General features: G+C 37.8%; 1 protein-coding gene across 1 annotated transcript; it reads right to left on the reverse strand.

The window, feature by feature from the left end:
- Window positions 1–4,162: 4,162 nt before the first annotated feature.
- On the reverse strand, window positions 4,163–24,662 carry cradd (CASP2 and RIPK1 domain containing adaptor with death domain). The gene is made up of 2 exons (XM_034032636.3): window positions 23,993–24,662; window positions 4,163–7,123 (listed from the first exon to the last, which is right to left on the reverse strand). The coding sequence occupies exons 1-2, from the start codon at window positions 24,294–24,296 to the stop codon at window positions 6,828–6,830; spliced, it is 600 nt and encodes a 199-aa protein (XP_033888527.3). The 5' UTR covers window positions 24,297–24,662; the 3' UTR covers window positions 4,163–6,827.
- Between the last annotated feature and the right edge of the window lie 585 nt (window positions 24,663–25,247).

A 25,247-nucleotide genomic window follows, 5' to 3' on the forward strand; every position in this document is an offset into this window, starting at 1 on the left:
GTCTTATCAATATCTAAAAAAAATACTATGTACCGTCCAAAAAGAGTATAGTTTACTTCAGCACATACTATTTATAGGACACTACAATATTATATATGGGTATATACTCTCATGCGATTCATTTTTTGGAAACATTTTGGAAGTTGTTGCTGATAAAGTGACCAGACCCTGTATTACTAAAAAAAACCCAAAGCACTAGTCACAGCTGTAACACTAAAAGAAGACTATACCACAGGCATTATAAATCAAAGACTGCCTTGTCTTGGCTTGACCTCTTGCAATTCAATTAATTTAGATCACATATATATATTCATACAACACTTTTAAATCAGCAGTACACCAAGGCTGCAGTCTTATCATTCTACTTTCAAAGATACCATTTTCAAACCCATAGTGCTTACAAAACTGATAATTCTTATCTAAAAACTTGAAGGCATTTTGTAATGCATTGAAGTTGAATTCACAACCACAGTTAGGAGTTCTTACGAGAAATGTAAGGTAAGAAGTCTGATCTGTTTCAGTTTTTTAAAACTTTCATTTAAATATTTATGACAGTTAATTATCTCAATGTTTACTCCTAGAGTGGTATAAATATAGAAGCTAGAGAAACGTGTGCTTGCTGCTAAGATTGTCTGATTGCCTTAAGAAATGTTTACAGTGACTGCTTTGTGATATTCAGGCATTTAGTTGCTAACTAAATAGGAGGCTGTGTGGTGCAGTGGTTAAAGAAAAGGGCTTGTAATCAGAAGGTCCCCAGTTCAAATCCCACCTCAACCACTGACTCATTGTGTGACCCTGAGCAAGTCACTTAACCTCCTTGTGCTCTGTCTTTCAGGTGAGACGTAATTGTAAGTGACTCTGCAGCTTATGCATAGTTCACACACCCTAGTCTCTGTAAGTCGCCTTGGATAAAGGTTTCTGCTAAATAAACAAATAATAATAACAACATAGTTTCATAATGTTCTTCTGAGTGCACATTCATTCATTATATCGGTCTCTCATGTGCTTTTAAAAAGAAACAGACTTTTTATTTTCATTTTAAAACATTCGATATGGTTCTACACTAGGTATAATGGACCCCTGTTTTAGGGAAAAAATGGAATGTGTCACCTTTTCAGTTTGTACAGTACCACTGTGACAAGTTAGTGTTACAGATACTGTGGACTTTACTCATAAGGCTTTAGCAGGCCAGTATTTGCATTGAAATCTGATGCATGTAATAGCACACTACTGTAATGCTTCACAAATAAGGCCCTGTATATTATTTCCATCAAAGCCATCCTTTTACTGTTACTAATTGGTTCCATAATGCGTGAGGTTTACACTTACTCTGGAACTTTGTATAGTGGCAGCATTGTTTCGGTTTACAAATTTCCCCTTTTCAAACTTTCTAGAATCTACTGATCTCATGCCCTTGCATTTAACTATGAAAAACCAGTGATCCACCACAAATATTTTAAAGCACATTTAAAACAACATCTTTGGAAACTTAAAGAGATTTAATCAGGAATAAAAAGAACATTTTGAATTAATGTCACATTGAATTAATGACCCAAGACACTTTCTAATGACGTTTTGTATGTCTTCTGTTGAGAAATGCTCAGCGGTTTCTGGAAATCAGGCCATGGGTTCTGACTTTGTTTTTTTTGCCCTCATTCAGTCATTCCCAATCAACTGTGAAATATGCCTTAGGTCTCACTCAGAAGTCCAGGCCTGGATCATCATAGGAGCTGACAAAACTCTTAAGAAAAATAATGTATCCTTTGCAAATAATGCTCTCAGGCAACCATTCGTTTTGGAACGTCAGATAGAAAACTATTTATGTATTCGACTGGCATGCTGATCACCAACTGCAGAGCTGTGCCAGAACTGCAGAAAATATTTTGCATGTTAAAAAAGGAAGAATGCCAGGCCGACCATTGTAACCTTTAGTTAAGGACAGAAGAGAAATGTATTTTTTTTTAATTGAATATGTATGTGCAGGGGTGTTCTGTTACTGTGTGGGTATGCGCTGAGAAACGAGAGAGACACACAGGGTTTGTAGTTGAAACGCCACTTAGGCGTCCAGGTTATATTATCGACAGGAGGTTATTGGTGGCCGCCAGTAGGGTACCAGCAATGGTATCCCTAGTGTGGAAGGAAATACACACAAGGGACAATGGAAATCAGTACTTTATAAACGAAGTACGTAGTAAACACAATTCGAAATGCTGTATGTAACTGCGAACATAAGTACCTTAAATACAAACAATACAAGAAAGCTCAACTGCCAAAGAACAGGAGTACAAAACATGCCCAATGGAACAATTAGTTTCATTTTACAAATTCATATTTTTGCTAAAAGTAATTAACATTGTATATGTTATGCATTTAAACTGTACAATGGCTGTGCCAACAAAAAACATAATAGAATAAAAGTAAACAGCTACTGTTTTTCCTGCCTGACGTCACAAATGCTGCCGTGACTGTCATTTAACGCAGACGAAAACACCAAACAAACAAACAGCAAACAAAGAATAAGGGAATTAGCTTTGCAGCCTCCTTTAAAGGCAGGTGACCAGGGTTAATTGTTGATCAATTCTTCAATTGACACCTGGCCACCTGCTGCAAATTCCTTCCAATTATCTAAATTAAACACACTTATTTAATTACAAACAAAACCACCACCAAAATACATTCATTTACAGGGGCAGGCCTCAACCCTGCCACAGTATGTATTTTTTGTTTTTTGTGTTTATCGGCTTACATTTTACCCTCTAAAACTGGTTTGGATACATTTTGAATGGGCTCTGTAACCTGCATAATTCACATGGAAATTGAAAGACAGAAGTACGTTTGTCATTCCAGCTATTGCTTCCAAACCTGTAATGTGTTTGCATGGTGTTATTGGAACATAGCTTATTTGAATTTGACCTTTTAATAACATTTCCAAATACAGAATCATTCACAGAACAAAACAACAGATACTGCTATTCCATAAAGATCAAGGGTCACCTAAGTAGCCAATACCACCTTCACCAACATAGAAAGTATGCATAATGCCCCTCTATACCGGACCCTACAAAGTATTGTGTTTGATCAGGGGGGGGTGTTGTTTTGTGTCAATGACAGACGGCAGTGCCCATTGGTAGCTATGGATGCTGGATGACTGCGGGGTCAGTTTGCCAATGCTAGAGTGTGTGGCGATCCTGTTTTTTTGTGTTATTCAGGGGGCTCAGGGTGCCATCAGGTGGGGATGGGTGGTATGTGCATGTTTTTTTTTGTGTGTATTTAGGGGGCTCAGGGTGCCATCAGCTGGGGGTGAGTGGTGTGTTTGTTTTCCTATTTTCTTGTTAGTGGTGGTGCATTTCAAAGGGAGGAATTAAGAATGTTGAAATTACCTGCAAGGTTATCAATGTGATACACAGAAAGCCGTAACAAAGGAAAAATGTAATAAAAACTGGACAAGACTGTGATACACCTAGAAGTTGAATTTTAATAGTTTAGCTTTCTTCTACTCTAGCCGATTGAAATTTAATTTTCACAAGAACTACTACCTAGCCTTGAATACTTCATCTGCTGCACATTTCAAAATTCTTTGGTAAAGAAAATATGATTAGACAATGTCCTTAAACTGCACCTTGTTCCTTCTAAGAAATGAAATGAGCATTAATTTGTGTTTTATTCTGCAATTTTCATTCTATGTCAAAATAATCAACAATCAATACCTTTAAGATTAACAATAAATTAAATGTTAGTTAAATGCATATGTAAATCAACCAATAGCAGAACATTCCTCTTAATTCCTAGCTATATTCCAACCTATCAAAACCCTGCTTAAAATCCAATTATAAAGTAGGTAAAGTTAATCCAATCAGACACCTGCTGCTTATCCAATAATACACTCGGTCAATTTTAACAAGTCAGCTGCATGCCACTAACAATCTGCTCTCTCAGACCGTGGGAGATTACAAAAGGTTGTGTTATCTGTAGCACAATAGCCTTCACTAGGGGAACATTTTTGCAATGTAAGCAACATTGATCAGCCTTCATAAAAGGCCTTTAATACCCATTACTGTCTTTCTGTAAAAATGTCAATAATGATTTCAAATTGCTTTATTTTCCAAGTTATAAATGAGTTGTTGGACCAAAGATATAGGAATAATTATACTCTGAAACACCATAAACCAAACTCTTTATTTTAGTATGATTAAGCCAGCATAAATAACGTTCTTGGATAAAGATGGCACTGTATCTTTTTTTCACATGATGGATACACCCACGACTCTTCTATATTCAGTATATTGCCAATGATTGAATAAACAGATTCTAATCTTCAGCTGTGATCCAAACTCAATATGCTGATTCAGTTTTGTTCTTGTTTATTATTATTTATTTCTTAGCAGACGCCCTTATCCAGGGCGACTTACAGTCGTAAACAAAAATACATTTCAAGAATCACAGTACAAGTACAGTATTAATACAATTAAGAGCAAGATAAAATACAATTACATCGGTTCTAGCAAGTACAAGTATACGACAAAATAGGATTCAATACCGGAGCAGATAACAGTGTCAATGACAGTTACATCAGGATATAATTAAATACATTTCTTAAACATTCTGTACAAGTAGTTATTTTCTTATGCTTGCACTGTCATACACAACCAGACCCAATTCTTCTTCTAGTTCCGGAGTGGGCTGTTGTGCTCACAAAACTGCTTCAGTTTTTTTTTGGGACAGTCAGCATGAACAGTGTGTTCTTAAGAGGTCTGCAGCATTGCCAAAGGCCATTCAATTGTCCTGAGAAGACAGCGTGAATAGGTTTTTTTTAAAATTTTTTTTATTTATTTTGGTGGAAAAGTTCAATCTCTATGATGAACAAAAGAAATTCTAAAATGGGACTTTTAGAATTCAAATACCCGCATGATGAACAATTTGTTAGCTATTGTATAGCATCCAAGTTAATCTCCTATGCACATGAGGCTTTGACAGTACCTCTTATGAGATAATGTATCAATCATATTATCCACCTTCCCTCACTTTCAAGGAAATTGGTGATGGTTCACAGATTATAAGGAAAATAATATCTATGCTTCTAGAAAAGCAGGCAATCGTTTCCAAGAACAAAGGCCTTGGAAAGGTTGATACAGATTGCATTTTTTATCTGAGGCAGTTTTGCAGTTAAGGCAGTACTATATCTCTTTGTGGAGTATTTCCCTCTACAATGGCAATGATATTGAGATGCTCCACTGTGTTCATTTAAACAAGAATAAGTACTGAAAGAGAGCTGGACTCACTGGAGTAAGGAAGACTGTCCCGCTTCGTCCTGCCGCGGAGACCTACAGACAGCAAGTATTAAAAACTACACAGACTAGAGATGATTTCTTAAATTATTATTTTTGGTAAGAAAAAAAAAACAGCCAGTGGTTTAACTGACGTTTATCCTATAGAAATTTATTTCAGTCGAACACATATTTTTGGGGGATTCGACGTTTAACGAGCTTTACCGATTTTTGATTTTATTTAAAGCGCTGAAAGAGTTAATGAGCGACCTGTTACTTCTCTTAGGATTCCTGTAAAATGGGGTTGCAGTCACCTCTTGAAAGATTATTGGGTAAACATGGAGGCTTGCTTTGCCAATGTGAATTATTTAATATACTCCAGTCTCAAAGTCATAACACTTCCTCAGGATATTCTACTTGGGTATTCTGCCAAGCGATCCATTCAATTATTCCAAGAATTTTACTAAAACCGATGAATAGACAGAGATTTATTATAAATTGGTTACTGGTTGGGAAAGCAACTATGTTAAAACACAACTATATACTAACATGACACATGTTTTTTTGTTTGTTTTTTTAACCTGTGTATACAATTTGCAAGCAACATCGAATGAATTTACTAACTATACATTTGAAAAACAATATTATACTTTGTGCGCTCTAGATTTCTACTAGACTGTTCTTTCCCACAAAGATTTAATTCAGATCAAACAAGCCTACACTTCAAAATTGTAGATCCATGTGAAACACTTATTATCAAAATATGAAATGTAAAACTTGTATTTCCTTAAAACATGTCCAATTTCTTCCCTATACCTGATATACCTGATATAAGTTAAATGGAGCTTGATTCTCTTATTTCTAATGGACAATGTTCATATATTTTAAAGTTCCAACAAATAGGAATTTTCGGAATGCAAATGAAATGCAGACCACAGTTTGGCTAAAGGTGTTTAAATACTGTAGAGAATGTTGAACGTCTGTCCATTTAAGGTGGATTGCTTCATGTTCACTTAAGAATGTTATACTGTTTTTAAGACTTACAATGCAGTTCAGACTAATCATATAGGTCTCCTTCACCACAAGCTCATGTTTTGAAACAGCACCAGGAGACAACAGCAAACACTCGAAGGTCTATCTAATTGATCAAAATAGTGGCAGATCTAAATACCCACCGCTGTTTACACCATTTTACAGATTTGTTCAGACAAGAATACACTTTTGAGACAGGCACAACACTTGTAAACAAATGACTGGCGTCACAGATCCAAGTTAGTGCTAATGTAATACTGCTTATGCAGGTAACATAAAGTAGTGAAAGATTAGTGGGATTAATGGGAAGGTTGGACAGCTCAGGACTGGATCAATTGAATAGCCCCCATCCCCTGTTTTCATGAAGGCTGATAGAATCGTATTTAATAATTATTGCAACATATGATGATAAATACCAAATTAATATGAAATGTTTGTTTGCTTTAGAGAAACCCATCAGCTTGGTCTTCTTTGGACAGAAAACTGTCAAAATCTTCATCCTCAATCAGTTCCAGCAATTCGGTTATTTCTTCACTGAAATATATCATCCATTACAGAGGGGTCTATTTCTGCTGCCTCTAAGCTACTGAGCAGGCACTGCACGGTCGCTCGTTTCCCAAACCTTTGTTTCCACATCACGAAGGCGGCCATGGTCTGGGACTGCACGTTACAAGAATGATTGGCTTTGCACCGGTAGATGTCATTAGTAGTCAAACCAAGTTCAATCAAGATAGTCTCCCACTCAGGTCCTAGTCTGACAGAGAGTTTGTTTAATTGCTTTTCAGTAGGCACAGTGCTCAGTACTTTTTCTGAAATCTTCTGCTTTTCTAAAAAAAAAAAAAAAAAAAAAAGAATATTGGTTATAGAAACAGACACACAATAAGAAGGACAATATCTTAATACAAATAAACAGTGTTGCTAAATAAAAGAGTATAGTTTGGAAATGTATTCCAACAGCATCCTGACATCACAACACTCCTCATCCCATGCCATCCGATTCCTCTTTCTCATCTGGCAGGATAATCAAAGCCAGGTTCAGGAGACTGACAGCACACTATCTGGTACATATTGCAGTTACTTATGATGCACAATAGTGATTTTAAGGGCTTACATTCCTGATATGGAAGGTTTGGTTGTTTTATTGGAGACACTGACAAACCCTTGGTCCTTGTTTTTCCATGTACAGTATAACCATTGTGGTAATATTAAATAGAAAACTGCTTACTGACATAGAACCATATAGGTATACCTTTCAAAGATTGGTGAGATTGAACAATACAAGGGTGTACAGTTACTGTTAGTAGAGACTGTACCAGCATCCCAGAGTGTGTTACAAAAATATAACCAACTAAAAAGAGTTTAAAAAGTGCTTGCTAGTAAAAGGCCAAATACAAAATATATGTTTTATGCTTAGATTTAAAAATGTTGATTCACTCAGAATTCAAATATAACCTGAAGCACATATAGAATATCTCTGAAAAGCTAAAACCATCCACAGAAATCTAGAATGCACTGTTGTGATTTATTTTTTAAATCATTTCGTGCATGGCCTAGCTAGATGTAAAATATACAACTGTTCAAGGCACCCGACAAAGAAAGTAAAAGTTTGAGAAATAGAAAAGAAAATATCACTGCCGATATACTGTGTGATCTTGTTATTTTTATTTAACAGATAATAAAACACTTAGAAATTATAATAGAAATACCGTGAGATAGATATTTCAATCCAAAAATGATATTCAAAACCTCAAATGTCCGATTTATAAAGCAAACAGGACAATACCCTTTTTATTTTATTTTTCCTAATCCTCCTTGAACCTTGACAGTTTGAACCCAAATACACCTTTTGTTACTCTATCAAAAGTTTTGAAGAAAAAAGAAAATCAATACCCACTATTAAACTGACAACTAGCAACCTAGCATTTTTTTTTTTATTGGGTTTTAAAGTGTTACAGTGTGTCTTTGTATTAGGAATACATGATTTTGGGTTACCAAGCAACAAGAAGAAACATATTCTTCATTTTCTTTGACCTGTTCTTGGTACTACTGAGATAACAGTAGTTAGATTAAATGTTCTGCTGCTGCCTTTTAGGGGGATTAACTTTTGGTAAAAAGTAGTTTTCTAGTGCCAAAGAAATACAAAAATGAAAAACAATTTAGTTAATGTTTTTTGGTCAGCTTTATAACAAGAAAAAGGGTGTCAGATGTCACTTCCAAAGCGCCTGCTAAAATAAAATCTACAGCAGTGTGGCGATTAAACCATCTCTTCAATTACAGCACCTGTTATGACTATTAAAAAAATAACATTACAGATGATCTTTTAGTTAAAGTGCACACATATAGAGTATGCTTGAACTGTATTGTATCTCACAAAACTCTCTTAAAAATGTCTTGTTTTCGTTTTAAAGTTTCTGGTTAAATATTTAAACAAAGACATAATGTTATGTACTGTACGTGTGCATTGTACTGAATCCCCACTAGGGCTGAATCTATTGAGAAAATTGTTTTTTGTTTGAAAGTGTGGTTGTGAAATTGTAACAGCTAACATTAAAACACACACACACACAGATGAACCCGCTTTGTCTCATGATTGCCGTGCACGCATAATTTGTGATAAAAAGCAGGTCATGCTATAAACTGAGTGATGTTTGCCTATGACATCACATAACGAGCACGAGAAAAAAAGAAAGAAAACGAAGTGAAATTAAAGAGCAGTGTTTTAATATTGTACATTTAGTCGTTCTTTACATTTAAACGAATGCATAGTTTACTACAGGACAAATACGTTTTGTATCATTAACTGGAACGAAACAGTTTGTGTCATTATCTAAAAAAGCCATGAATTGTCGACGTGCAGAAGTCTTAGACATGTTGCATTTTTCTACTCTGATGCATTATGAGCATCAAGAATTTACTCAAAGCCTCCACTAATGTTTTCTACTATTATAACAACCTTGACGAAAAACATTGAGTGAAATAGCTTGCATCACTCGATTTTCAAGGTGTGGTATCTGAAGCATAATCAACAAGTACAGAGAAACATCATCTGTAATTGACAAACCCAGGACTGGAAGACCCAAAAAGCTGTCTAACAAGGATGAGCAATACTTGAAGATAATATCCTTAAGAAATAGAAAGAAGACAACCGTTGACTTGACAACACAACTGGCAGAAGGCACAGGTGTTGTTGTCCATCCATCAACAGTCCAAAGCACCTTTGACCATTGTTCCATAGTCCAATTTCGGTGTTCTTGTGCAGATTTTAGCCTTTCAGTCTTGTTCCCCTTTCTTAACAGAGGTATTCTTACTGCAACATTTACTGATTTCAAGAGTGACTTTCATACCATTGATTTGATGTACAACGACATGTGTTCCATTAGGGCCAGGGCGTTACAGGAAGATTGGTTAATGGTTAAAATCTGGTGTACCTGATGTACTTAAGAGTAAAGACAGAATTCTGAGAAGGATGCATTTAAAAAGTAAGTAGGATATGATGACTTGCACACTAATTGCCAAATGGGCTTCAAAATTCACGTGATAGTTACAGTAACAGCACTGAAATGTGGAACACTACCGAGATGGCCCTGAAGCCATACTGATTTGGCATGGAATGACCCTACCATAGCTTTTCTAGTTACCATTTGTTAAGAAATCAAAAGCGTTCAACCATTTATAAACCACAAGTTTAATTATTATAAGATCTGACCCCCTACTGGAGCTCCTTGTCCACTTTATGTGAGCATACTGTATGGTTAGTAGCCAACAGTGCATCTGATTTAGCAATCACCAACCCACAGCTTACAGTACATATCAAAACTTTCATTCTAATCCAAATGACTGTTAAACTAAAGTTTCCATTGTCTCTCTCTCCAGGGTGTCTTAACATTACAAAACAAAAAAACGGTCCTATAAACCAAAGGCATGGTTTTGCCAATTGCTGAGAGGTTAAACAGAAACCACACAGCAGCCAAAATAAACACATAATGATAAACTACACAAACAGCCACCTTAATGGGTAACGGCTCCTCTTTGTCTCTATCTGGTTTTAATCCAATTGATCTTCCCTCGCAAAACTATCCTCTATCCCCACCCCCACTCCTGACCACAAATAACTTTGCAAGATGTGTGGGTTTCCTTTAATGTGACAGATCCTGCTTGGATTGTGTTTAGCTGTTTGCAGTAGACAGGCAGAAAATAGCGATTTTGGTAGGACAATTGAATCCTTGTTGCTGATGTAACTACATTAGCTGGTTTGAAGGAATTCATTTTCTAAAGTATTCAGAGCTGTGGTTGATTGAAGTGTATTTATATAGCATGGAAACAGGACCAGCTTGTAGAGCAAGCAATCTCTCCCAGTGGCTTCTAGAGGCCTCATTCCAACTCTTGACATTAGCTATATTTAATTAGGTGTTCTACTGTTGTAAGTGTGGTTAAATTGCATAGAGGTTGATTTGCAATTTGACTGGTTTCCACACAGCTTTTTGTACTTGTATGATCCCATTGAAGCACATTGAAACTATTGTATTGCTGTATTGATTGTATTGCTATTGCCCATACTCTGCTCTACTCACTCCACTGAAACTGCTCTCCTGTCTGTCAATAACTCGCTAAACTCTACCTGTACTGCCTCTCTCTCCTCTGTCCTAATTCTCCTTGATCTCTCTGCTGCCTTTGACACTGTTGATCACTCTTCTCCTATCCTCTCTTGCTGACCTGGAAATCTCCGGTACCTCTCTGACCGCACCTACCAGGTAACCTGGCGCGGCTCAACCTCCACACCTCACCCTCTCTCAACAGGAGTCCCCCAAGGATCAGTCTTGGGTCCTCTCCTGTTCTCTCAACACCCGCTCCCTGGGCCCCTCATCGCATCCTATGGTTTCTCATACCGTTTCTATGCTGATGATGCTCAGATCTTCCTCTCCTTCCCCCCTTTCTGACCCCATTATCCCCTCCCGTATCTCCTCCTGTCTGTCTGCTATCTCCTCCTGGATGCACTCGCATCACCTCAAACTCAACCTCTTTAAATCTGACCTCCTTTTCTTCCCCTCCTCATCTCCCCCCCCCCCTTCTGATCTCTCTATCTCCATTCCTCTGGAATCTACCTCGCTCTCTCCATCTGCCTTAGCCAAGAACCACGGAGTAACCCTGGACCCCTGCCTCTCCTACTCCCAGCACATCTCCACTCTAGCACGCACCTGCCATTTCTTCCTGAGCAACATACAAAGAATCCAACCCTTCTTCACCAACTACTCCAAGCAAATCCTTGTCCAGGCCCTGGTACTCTCCCGCCTAGACTACTGCAACTCGCTCCTGGCCGGCCTCCCTGCATTCGCCACCTGTCCACTCCAGCTCATCCAGAACTCCGCTGCTCACCTGATGCTCTCTCTACCTCGCTTCTCCCACACTACTCCACTGCTCCGCTCACTCCACTGGCTCCCGATCACCGCTCGCATCCAGTTCAAGACTCTTGTATTCGCCTACCAATGCCTTGACCAGCCTGCACCCATCTACCTCCAGACCCTCATCTCTCCCTACACCCCCACCAGACCTGCACTAGAAGACTGGCTGTACCTCCTCTACGCTCCCCTGCCTCCAGTGCCTGCTCCTTCTCTACACTCGTCCCACAGTGGTGGAACAACCTTCCTACAGATGTCAGGACTGCCCAGTCCCTGACCACCTTCCAGGGCCTCCTCAAGACACACCTCTTCAGAGAACACTTGTAAATCTCAACTCTTCCCTTCTGGACAATATAGCACTCTGCCTTAATGCACTTCAACTTGCACTTATCTGCTCCCTAGTTTACTGTTTTTAATCCTGCACTTAACCCAATCTGTAGTATTTTGTATTTCACCTGCACACCTATCTAACCCTCATGTAACTATCAACACTGTTACCTGCTCTTGAACTGCCCCGATATCAAATCGTACAGTGTTTTGTATTTGCTCTTATTAGGACTAAAGTCATTATATTTTGTACCTTGATTTTAATTGTACTGTAATTCTTGATATGTATTTTTTGTATACAACTGTTAAGTCGCCCTGGGTAAGGGCGTCTGCTAATAAATAAATAAATAATATGAATAATAATAATTTCAATACTTGCAAAATAGCATGCTTTTAAATCTGCATTGAGAATGGTTTAACAGCCACTATGATATTTAGATACCAGAATGTTTCCCCAGGTACAGTGATCTTGCATGTATCTACATGAAGAAAAAGGCTATGAGAACACTGAACTAGACAACCAGCAAGTCCTAGTTATATATATTCCCCAGTTTATCTTTTTAAATGTTACTTATTAAGGACAGATTATCTATGCACATTACAGTAGGTATACCTACTGCAAAAGGAGGATTGTACAACAGCAGCTGCTCAAGGCTGCATCCAGAATAAGCTTTGTGTAGCACAGAACTTCCATGATGTAAAATACATTAATATTACTGTAGACCTGCAGTAAGCAAACACAGGCAATTTGGCGATTTTAATCATGGGTGTTTCTTTAAACCACTTCGACTTTTGTTATACACCTCATGGCAGTTTAGTCATAAAATCAAAGCAAATGCAGTAGTGGGTAGGGAATTTGTGATTTAGAAATAAAATGACTAACACCCAGCCTCTGTCAGCCGTGTTCCAGGCTTTCAAATTGCTAGAAGGTAATAGGCGTATCCTAAATAAAGGCGACAGGAATAACGAATCTGCAATGTGCAAAACTTTCCATTCCAGTGCTTTCTGTGCCTCTCCCCAGCCCACTACTTAAATACATCATGCTTTATATTCCAGGCAGGAAGTTTCCCACTGCCAAGATTCCTGGAAAGCAGACCAATAAAACCACTAGAGTAGAACTTGAGCAACCAACAGTTATCCAATAAAACAATTACAAGACTCCCTAATCCTCACTCAGTTTTACAGCTAATTATGACGGTTTAACAAATCCAGCGGGATAGCTGTTTCACATTTTAGAATGAAAACACTTTAATCATACAGCTTTTTTTTGTTTGTTTTACATTCCAGTTTTATACAGTGCCAGTGCCTGCTTTTCATAACCAATAGATCCATTCTTTAGTTCTGTATTAATTTGACCTTTTCATGTCATAAATTAAAGTTCTGTACATAAAAAATATAAAAATTACAGGTACTAACAATTTCCGTTGGCCACACGGTGATGTCAGTATGTACGCAAAAGTGATTAAAAATGGTATTGCTACAATATATTACAGATGCAGGAAGGAGCAGACTTAATCCGGTATAAAAATGACGTGATAGCCTATAGGCGTATTTCGGGGGGCGAGATCCGGGGCTCCATCCTGCTTTCCCTATCAGTCTTCTCCTATTTCCTATTTAAGTCTGAATCTCACACAGCTCGCTGTCTAGCGTTTTCAGTTTGTTTTCGCTTTCTAGCAAATCGCTCAGACTTCGTCAAATGTGCTTAAACTTTCTCTTTTTACTAATGGCTAAACTTCGTCTTTTCGTTCTCTCACCGATTCAGATGATTTAGAGCAATTTTCCTATCTGATACGAAGATTTCTCGTCCTTCAGCTTCTTTCTCGCTGCAGCAGCTGCATTACCAGTTTAGCCTGCAACTGTCTAATCTCCAGCTGTGCCGTTCAAAGCGGAGCTCCATTATTCAACCTCCGCTGCGTCTCCATTATAAAGATTCGACAAAGGCAACATTCCCATCTGCAGCAATCGCCTTGCCCTTAACATCTATTGAGAAGCTTTGTTTGTTTGCCCTCCCTGACTTTTCTTTAAAGATTGGTACTTCAACAAGATTCTGAAAGCTATTTTCTTAAAGGTATTTTCTCATCGAGCAACTACTGGGAGTGTTAAGTTGCCGTGGTAACCATGCAGTTTCATGAAGCCCTGTGAGCTCTGTGCCTCAGTATTGCAATCTTTCAGCCTCCTGCCGCTGCGTTTTCACAACTGGAGAGAGCAAGTTCAACTTGCCAAATTCGTGACATTTAAATCAACTGCAGGCGCGTCTCGTGGACCTATGGTAACTTACTTATATACATGCTTAACTGTCCTAAAATATGTATTCAATATAGATTTAAATTAATAATAAATATATAACGAATATGCAAAATGTTTTCATAGATAGTCAGATAGACAACGCTCAGCAGGCCATGCCTCACTTGCCTGTACTGACGAGCTGCCTGTGATTTCAACAGCCCCTTCTATCTGGCATCACTCTCTCTCTCTCCTAACATCAGAAAATAAATAATTAAAGGTAAAGGTACCAATGTTACACTCAAGTCACACGACATTAAGTTCCACACCGGTGTCAAGAGCTGGATCAATAATTTATTCTACATCATGGAGCTCTCGGTTAGATACGGGGGGTACTATGTTCTAGGAGTACCATAAAGCATACTCCGCTAAAGCCTCCACCATCTTATGTGCAGATAACCATTTTGTTGATCGGTCTTTCCCTGATTTTAGACCTCTTAACTACATTTTCAGCAGTTGTGAGCCAATGCCTGCAGACTCTGCGCATCCACAGCCCATTCTACTGTCCTCTGTCCAAATACAATCATGATACAGCATCAAAGCATTTAGGATAAACATTCCAATCACGTGGACTATTGATCACAATAATCAAATCTATTCAACCCGGCAACATTTTCTAAAGCCAACGGTTTTATTCTAATCATAACGTCTAGATGGCAGTATAACACCACAAGTTCTATATTTTAGCTGGTCCTTTCACTGCGAAAGTCATGTATTTTCAAAACAGGATCAATTTTACTTCGGAAGGCTAATATTTTATTCGATGTGAGCTGCCAGTCAGGTACGGAAACCATGTTCTTCGATTTATCAGAGTTTCAGTCAAAGCAGCCTCCTACCTTGCAATGGACAATACACTCATAGATCGCTCCTGATCAAATCAATAGGTTTTGCAGCGGCCTCAGAGCAATGCATTCTACATCTCTCCCGAAAGCAGCCTCATCTTCAGCTCTATCTAAAACACCTTAACACTTAAAGACCAACATCGACATCCTATCAAAATTCTGGTTGGCAGACAATTGTGCAACAACCTCCTGCAATCCCTTCATGCAGCTTAAATTTGCTCAGATCTCACAATGAGTTTCTTTTCACTCACTTCTGCAGATCTGTGCTCTCTACAGCAGGCCACTGCACACTACTGACGGCAGTCCACCACACACTGTTACAGATCACTGCTCTAAAGCTCCCACTTCCATCCACCGTCATTCTCTTTCTACACTAATTCACCACAATAATACAGAAGATCACCAGATTTCAGCAGTTGGTTCCCGCAGCAGCTCCAGCACCTCTCCAAGTTCCGCAATACCAACACCTAGTGTTCCTGTGAGCTCTCCTCTCTTCAACCTTCTTCAATCGGCTAGAAATTACATGTCCGCTGCCCTAGCTCCATCAACAAGATCATCCTATTCTACAGACTGGTCTTCTTTCTCCTCCTTCTGCGTGAGAAAAAAAAAATCAGCCAGTTCCATTTAATCAAGACTGGATCCTAGCCTTTATCCTCCACGCACAAGACATTCTACACCTCTCCGGAATCCAGTACATCTCCGGAATCCAGTTCCATTACCGTCTCATGCTATGTCTCAGCAATCCGCCTGACACTCCGCAGCATATCTAAGAGCTCCCCTCTTACTTCCCCATCTCGACTTCCCATGTTGCTCATGTCAATCTTGCGAAAAGGCTGTTTCAACCCCTTCAATGATATCCTCATGGAAGTCATGTGCTTAACTGCTTTCTTTGGATTTCTCAGATGTTCCGAATATACAGTCCCATCTCTTTCCAGCTTCCCTTCTCTCGGCATTCGTTCTAACGACATCTCCATAGTTCCAGATTTTCATTTCCTAATTATGCTCCGCATCTCTAAGACAGATCAACTTCGTCAGGGTCAATTTATACAGCTGTCGAAGATGAATTCTCTATTATGTCCCTATACCTCCATGTCCAGATACATCTACAGCAAGAAGCCTTTCCTTATGATGGATCCGCTGTTCATCAGCTCCTCCTGTGCAGTAGTTACAAGACACTGGTTCTCAACTCACCTTGCCTCTCTCATCTTACTCCTCACTCCTTTAGAATCGGAGCAGCCACCTCAGCAGTAAAAGCCAACATCAATCAGCATTTAATTAAGAGCCTAGGGCGCTGGTCCTCCTCAGCAGTAGAATCCTACATACACACATCTGTTTCCGATATTGCCGCAGCTCACCAAATAATTGTTAGCATGCCCGGAGAGGGGGCTACCTGATCCATCGGGTCCACCAGAGGTTTTTCCCTCCAATAGGACAGGGTTTTTTTCCTTTCCACTGTGCGGCAGGTAAACACATAATTACCCAAATCTAATCCATCTTGTTTGTCTCATATGTCTTTTTCCTCCTTTCATGTTATGCATTAGCACGTGAACTATTGTTTGTCCCACGGGTGTGGGGTTCTGCGGGGAGCCAGGGGTCCAACCTTTGGGGGTAAGTGAGGCTCACTTCCCCCCCCTTCTGTATGCCGCCAACCACACCCCCGCCGAGGGGGGGTTCTCACCGCATGAGTCAGAGGGGACCCCCGGCCACACACTATTCTTTAGCAGCTTCTGCTCTTTATCTTCCTCAAATTGAGACTGGGCTCTATTTCCAGCTCCCTCTTCGGTCATTTGTTTTCAACCTTTCACTCCAGACCTGGCTCTCGCCCCGTGAAATTGTTAATGTATAATGCCCTGACATTAATAAAGCAACTATAATATAGTATACGACTCCCCCGAGATATGATATTTTTACATATCCGATGGATACCTGTAACCAATTACATTGGATACAAGACGTTCTACTGTACTTAGGTGCATCCATGAAATGTGGTCCTGTAGTGGTCCAACTGAAATTCAAACTACATGTATAATACGTAATTATTTTACCCACTATTTTCTCCAAAAATTAGAATGTTCAATTACATTCCCTCACCGCAGCAATTCCCCACACAGCTCAGGAGAAAGGTTAAGTGGGTGTCCTCAGATCCCAGGACCAAGCCAATATCTTCTTTTACACCCAAGAACTCGAGAGTGGATGTCCACCTGACATCACCATCTGGAATCCCCAGCAATGACTGTCGACTTCGCACAGCCAGGGCGTGAACCTGCGTCCCCGACTGTAGGACTCACCTTGCACACCATGCTTTTACCAGGTGATCTACTTGGGGTGCCCTAAAATACATAATTTTAACTTAAAGGTCTTTAACTGATAATTAAGAAACCACTTAACATGTGTTTCTAGATAACAGTAAGAAATATAAAATTGTGCTTAATTGGGAAAAAAATATTAAATTCCTGTCCACTTCTCAAAGTTGTGAATGTCTGGTAAACAGTGTAGCCTACATACAGTATATATTTTTTTTTTATAATTTCTGACCTAGTAAGTTTTCTGAATGTTAGAACTAAAAATCTGCTTGAAAAAAAAACTATACAATTTCTGCTCTGTTAAATTGTTTTGGTTTTAGTTGCTGAAGGAAAATCTGCATTTTATTCACATTCTTTTAGCATCTAAATTGTACCCAGGGTGATTTGGTCAAGGTCCCTTTCTCACTTTAGGTTGACCTTTGCAAGGTCACAGGTCGAAGGAGAAATTAAAAAAAAAAATAATGGCTATCATTTCTGAACTCAGCATGTCCGAAAACCCCCAGGTGAATTTTTCGAAGAAAATCCGAGATGGACGGGCAATGGCACTGGTTGAGTTGGCATGGAATGACCCACAAGCTAGATCTACTTGAAGGCCAGGTTTCAATAACAGATCATATTGTTATCCATATTTTATTTTTCAAACATTCTTTGTGCCTTATTTTTTGGCAGCTTTTCCTGAAAACATGTACTTTGTGTTGTCCAATTACTTCCCAAAATGGGATCTCATTACAAAGGATTTCTAGCTGTTAACAGTATTGATATGAAATTTCATTCTATAGCTCTCATCCTTGAACGTTTATACACTTTTGCATGACAGCATAATGTATTTCTTGTTTGTTCAGTTGGTTTGGGAGTTTAGGTTGATTCACCACTGTTTAGATCATTATACAGCAAATTTGAGAGGGGCAAGTTAGGCAACATACTGTACAGGTTCACTCATCCATTGTAAACACACATTAACTCCCTTGCACTTGGAACCAGCTTAATGCCACCTGGCAAACAAAACTGTTCCCAGTGAAGTAAAAAAAATAATAAACTAATACATTTACCTATTAACTGGATCTTCCGGCTGCCTGGTGCATGGTGTTTTTTTTTTGCCTTAGTAGGTAAAATGTTGCATGTGAACCATTGTTTGATTGTTCACTAGCAATGCGAGACGTATTCAGTTAGAGAGAGGGGACGCTTTCAACCTAACTGACTCTTTTAAGATCTTTAAAATTGTCAAAGCTTAAAAACTATTCATGTTACAAATCTCAAATGTTCCTTCCAGAATGTGGTGAAAAATGGCAAGATTTGTGAGTCCTGCATATAAAGAATGAAGTCAATGGGGGTCTCAAGATTTCAAGGACAGCAGGGTCTTTATACTCTGGGTTCTATTCTGAATAACACAATCCTACTGGAGTGACTTTGTATTTCAGAAAACAAAATCAGCAAAAATAAAATGAGTCGGAAGAAGACTGAAGCTACTGTAAAAAAAAACAACAGCGGCATGTAAAAGTCTATAAAATACGACAGCACGAACATTACTATGATGGAAAAACCAAAACATTTCCTAGAATGGCGGATGTAATAACTGGTATCCGAGATTGATACTGCAGCCAATAAAAAATGCTGCTTCAGTAAACAAATCATCTGGCATAATGTAATTATCCTCAAATAAAATGAAATGTTATATTTGACTTTAATTACAAGTATAGCTGTAATGAATATGAAGTGCCCTCGAGAATAAAACTTATAAGAGTGATTAAGGTAGTACCCAACTAATTTGTTTAATTGAATTTGAACACAGTATAATCCTGCTATAGATAGCTATGGTTTTTTAGCTACCATTTTCAGACTATTTTAAATTTATTTGGGGCAATTCCGGTATTACTGCCTAGATCATTACATTAGGCGTTATCTGATCATCATAAGCTGTTAATTTGTTTTGTTTTACTCAGATTCCAAATTTTCAGCATTAGATTTCACCTTATTTCACCATAGTCCATCCCATAGGATACTCCACTAGACCACTGCTCTAGCCATGCTGTGCCGAAAGCCATGTCTGTTTAAAACATAAATGCTTTTTTTTCTTTAATGTTTAATGCTAATGATTGCCTTTTGTGTTCAGCATGATTTTACACGACCAGCTGGGCAAACGATAACAGACAAAAGTCGATGCATTGCAGGGTGATGAAAACTGCAGTAAAATGAGTGTGCAGGCTGGCACAGAAGGACACATGCTGCTGCCAGAATCAACCGGATATTGAAATGTTTGCTTTTAGTTGGAACAGATCAAACAAGGATCTAGGGCTAATGAAGAAACTCCCAGGTGTGGTGCTCCACATTCTTACTGAATTAAAAAGAAAATTCTCAATAGAACTAACTTTTCTGAAATAGTAGGTTCATATTCCAAACACTATACAGTTTGGAATATGAAGCTACCTTGCAACATTATTACTGGAAAAAGGTATGTCAAAAACATATATCCTAGAGAATACTCCACCCTCGAAGTATATATATATAAAAAAAAACACCCAACAAAAACAATATACCAATGCAACATCATGTGTTTTTCTTTACTTTTTTTAAAAAGCAACAAAAAAGGGTATCTTTCACATCAGTTGTGTGATCGCTAAGAAACAATCAGAACGCAACAAAGCTCTTTAATTTATCTACAAAACTAATTGTAAAAAAGCTGTTTTCCCACATTAACACCCCCCCCCCTCCCCCATTGTTAAAATGCAACCAAATCAAAGAAAGTGCTGTGCCACCAAGCACCTTTTTGTTCAAACCAAAGAGCTCCCCATAACATGTTGCATCCCTGTTTAATTTAGTACAACAAACCCACTGTAGATTGTAAAATGACTGACTTGGCAAGTGTTTGAAGTTTTCTCAGCTGTGCATCCCTTCCAAAAAAAGAAAAGTTTGAGATTTAATTTGGATGTCTTTCTTAAATCTCTCCGATTCATTAGCAAAATGCCACTTAGGTCATGACTACATGTACACTACCAACAGCCATAAAGCTGCCAGGCACCAGCACTGGCAACGAAACTTGTTTACAGGGTGTGGCAGAGCAGGGCTCTGCTCTTGTAAATATTGGCAGGGATGGGGTTAAATTCTCCTCCCTGCCCAGGTTTATTGTGTCAGGTGGGAATAATGAACAATCAATTAGCATCCAGCCACCTGACATAAAAGGAGGCCTCAGCGCCTCAGTAGAGGGAGGTAGCTGAGGAAGCAAAGGGTGTTTTTCTTTGTGTGCTGGGGTTTTTTTGTGTTAATTTTGCAATCCAGTGAAGGCATAGCTCAGCCTGGAAGCCTTATTTTTGTAAGTTTGTGCTTCATGTTTATTGTCTGTGTTTTAAAAACCTTTTGTTTGGCCCTCGTGCCTGTTTATTTTGTGTCTTATTTATTAAAAGTCTTTGTTTGAACTGCAGTCTGTCTCTGGGCCTCATCCCTTGCACCATCCTGTCACACAGGGACTCGAGAATTCTGCATGATTCACTGCTGTCTAATAAAAAGAAGAAAAAACAAGCCTGTGCGTGTCATGAAAATATGAAAGCCACAGCTCCACCTAACCACCGCAATATAGTTTAACAAACAACAAGGATTTTTTTTAAGTGTATCTTTCTTTTAAAACACATCACAATGTAATTATAAAATGGGTAGGGAGAGGCACATTGATTTATTCTCATTTGCAGATGAGCATCAAGTTGTTGTTGTTGTTGTTGTTGTTCTTTCGTACCAAGATTTTTGTTTTCTGAGCGTACTGGTATATCAGGACGGTGTAACAATGTTTTACACTAGATCCTTGACCCAACTTGAACAAACAAGAGTGTGCACAAATACTCTACACTTCTAAACTCCCACTGTGTATGCACTCAAGATTCTCTATACTGCAATTTGGTCTCCAATAAGGAACATGCATATCTTTTTTAAAAAACCTCTACATTTGTGGAGCTGGTACAGTACATTTAAAACAGAGTAAAGCAAGATTTTTTTTTATTTCTAAACGACCCAACATTTGAACAAAAAGTTTTCCCTTTAAACACTGTTAACTTAGTTTTATTTTTTTATTTTAATTTTAAATTTAAACGAATATTCTAATAACCTGTTATTTTAAATTACCTGGAAAAAAATACTACTCTACAGCAACTGGATGCTGCTCTTCCATTGTTTTCTATGAGGTAAGTTGTTCTGTTATTACTCAGTAAAGGAACAGAGATGGTATTAATTAATTAATTAATTAATTAATTAATTAATTAATTAAATATGTTGTAGAAACACTGCTTAATGATGAAACGATGAAACATAGATGCTTGATCCAGGCTCTCACAAATGTTACTCGTTCAGCGCATTACAGTTCATTGATAATTTCAGACACAGAACAGTAAATACATAAATAACCATCGTCTCTCGCATGACTTACTCGGGAGTTCCATTATTACTTCGTAACACAGCGCTGCAATGCCATTATCCGTTAATTACAGTAGAAAAATAAAGCAGGTAAACCATCAAGTGACGTACTGAAGAAATGAGATGTGCACTTCTGTACAGTAGAATGAGTGTCATTTACATCATATGTCATTTAGACATTGGTTTCTTTGCACAATACCTTTTTGATATGGTCATTTATAAATTCTGGTACATGAACAAATATGAACATGTTCATTTTTAGCCACTGAATGCTTTTCAAGTAGTGTTTGTTCGAATATTCAAAAATGTGTCCTAGCACTAAAATAAAACTTTGTACTCCATGAATGTTTGTGAAGTATTCTCTATGGTATATACCTGCTGTCAAAGGGCTATACTAAATACTGCACAGTAAGAATACATTTACCAGCTAAAACTTGGCCAAGAGTCCACCTCAATCACATGGTTCCATTGTAGAATTCTTTGTTAAACAAACCATGCAGGGATCACAAGGCATTTTCACATAGAATGCCAGCGAGATCTATGCTGTATACTACCATCATGCTGTACTACAGTAGCTCCCTCATTGGATTTCATAAACAACACAACTATCAAAAATATTGCTACCCCTTAGTAATTTACATTACATTGATAGTCGTTTCTTCTTCCAAAGTAAAAATGGGTTGATTGCACTTTGAATGAGAGTTATTGAATTTAATATTGCCCAGGAAATATTCCATGTGTACCAATGGTGTTAGAATCAAGTCTGGCATGCATTGCTCAGATATTAAATAATGTTAATGTTAAATAACTATTTTGAAGAAAACTCAAAATACAGCTCTCATTTGAAGCTAGTCATTGACAAGTCAACTACTCTCATAGTGCGGGCTCTTATTTAATTGCCCTGCCAAACTCTGTCCATCAGTACAGAATAACCAGGAGATCCATACAGCCAGTAGAGTTCAACGTGGTAGCCAACAGTCTTCCCTGGCCAGCCTGATTACATGAGACAAAAAGGTGGGAGTAATTCTGTGAAGGACTTCATCAGTTCCCTTTTGTTGAGGGGGAACAACTTAATTGAAAACACAAGAGCTGAAAAATGATTACTGCCTTGGGGTGGAAGTTTAAGCTATCATTCTGACAATATGATATAATGCTAGACTTGACAAAAAAAAAAAGTTTCTTTGGATCAAAAACGTTTCTAATATATATTTTGAATTTGACATGCACAATCTATGGCTCCAGGAAACATTTTAATGTTAACATGTTTGCTGCAGGTTTGATTTTGGTATCTTTATGCGTTTAGGGTCAAATTGTTCTGCAAAAGTTGGGTCACTTTTGGGTTGAAATATAGTGCCTGGAGTTTTATCAATGGTTTAGAGAGCCATAAGATAGTGAACATCATACTGTAAACCTTCCAATTGTAACTGTTGCTAAATTGGGCAACAGGCTAATTCACAAGCCACACATTTTACAGGACAGGCAAGGTTCAATTCAGAACAGGAGCAGATAGCTTTCTGTGGTACACTGTAAATTTTAACTGCACTTAATTGAAAACTGGTCTTCGACTTCAAACTATTCAATGTAGGCTATCTAAACAGCAGCTTATCTAACTGTCACTGCTACTGTAGATAATTAAAATACAGGCTCTTTGAGTTCCAAGTTTATTTTGTAATTCTGTATGAAAAATGATTCAATCACTATTTTTGTAATTTAAATTATGGCCGTATAATATGATCACTGTATATTATCTGGAAATGCACATCTGTTTGTTTGTTTTTTATTCACCAAGACAAATGCCTCACATGTTTTATTTTTAAGTCATCTTTTTAAAGATGTGTGTAGGACATGAAATATTTCACAAAACTTACCATTTTAATATCTTTTTCGTATAATTAAGTCATTTTATGACATATAGTAAATGTATTTTTTACAAGACTAGTTAAGGCTACTGAAAAGCTCCTTTCACTTCAGTGTAAAAAGAGATCCTTAAAAAATGTTAACATCTGCAAATTGCTAATTTTCGTCAAACTAAACAAAATATTAAAACGATGTATTTTTTAAACAGTATTCGCATTGCACATTTTTTACAGTCGTAACAAAAAATCCGCTTAATTCCACGAAAACATATCTAAATACAGTACATTCATTACCTGCAGCGCCTGGTTGACTGTCCTCGTTTTGTGCCTCCTCTTGCAATTTTTCCCTTATCCATGGAAATTCTTCCTTCAGGGACTCTAAAAATGTACCGAACGCTCGTGGTCCCCTGGTGGGAAGGATGTCTAACATCTTAATAGTTTTCTTCTTATTGGTGTCCTGTGTACGTATTTCCTCAACATGGCTTTCTGTTAAAGTACCTTCTTGATACAAGTATTGAATTATGGTGCCACCAACCACCAGCTGATTGGACAACTCAAGTCTATGCTTTCTAAGTAGTTTTTTATGCCTTACATCCATAATAGATTAAATCAATATATTAATTAAACGTTTTCAAAAGTCATAGGACTTTCACACGGTGGAGATGAAATTAGTCTTCCAGTGTGGTGGTCATACAACTATCTAATACCAAAGGTAAACCGATACATGAAAAAAAAACCTTAAAGAACTAGAACAATTATACGACTTAGGCGAGTAGTACGGGAATGTGGTTTTCTGAGCAGACCGAGCGATTATTTTAAAATGTTCTTTCTTTTAGTGACCTGTACCTTGCATGTAATGATTACAATAGTTAATTATGAATCATACAAGTCTATACGGATTTGTTTTCTCTTTAGAGTGGTATAAAAGAAATTCATCGCTTTACTTCCTGGAGTAACAAAAAAAACTATTCCCACAGAAACATCAACCCGCTAAGAAAAATAGACCGTTACGATTTTTTTTTTTTACTCCATTTAAATCATTAGTAGAATCAGCTTAAAACACAATTTCCGTGCTTATCTTTTTAACAAACTTGCGGAGACTAATAATAATAATAATAATAATAATAATAATAATAATAATAATAAAGAAAATATACTTTATCTACTATGTTAAAATTCCATGGGGTAGCAGCATAATGATTTTAAGAGTTTTCCGCTGCAGTTTGAAAGTTAATATCAAGTTATCCCTACATGTCAGCTTGGACTACTGAGGTTTAAGGAGTTCAAAATTAACAAGGTTTTGCCTATTGAACAAAGTACCGGAGCTGTGTTCACATCTGCTACAATATTATTATTATTTATTTCTTAGCAGACGCCCTTATCCAGGGCGACTTATAATTGTTACAAGACATCACATTATTTTTACATACAATTACATTATTTTTTACATACAATCAACCATTTATACAGTTGGGTTTTTACTGGAGCAATCTAGGTAAAGTACCTTGCTCAAGGGGCAGCAGTGCCCCCCACCTGGGATTGAACCCAC

This window comes from Acipenser ruthenus, chromosome 14, assembly GCF_902713425.1.
Source record: "Acipenser ruthenus chromosome 14, fAciRut3.2 maternal haplotype, whole genome shotgun sequence".
Classification (NCBI taxonomy): Eukaryota; Metazoa; Chordata; class Actinopteri; order Acipenseriformes; family Acipenseridae; genus Acipenser; species Acipenser ruthenus.

Bases quoted from the DNA above. Each gene is read 5' to 3' on its own strand.
- cradd (XM_034032636.3), bottom strand. From the start codon at position 24,296: ATGGATGTAAGGCATAAAAAACTACTTAGAAAGCATAGACTTGAGTTG. The intron at 7,124-23,992 runs GTAATGAATGTA...TTTTTTTTTTAG, and splicing joins CAGTCAACCAGGCGCTGCAG to AAAAGCAGAAGATTTCAGAA.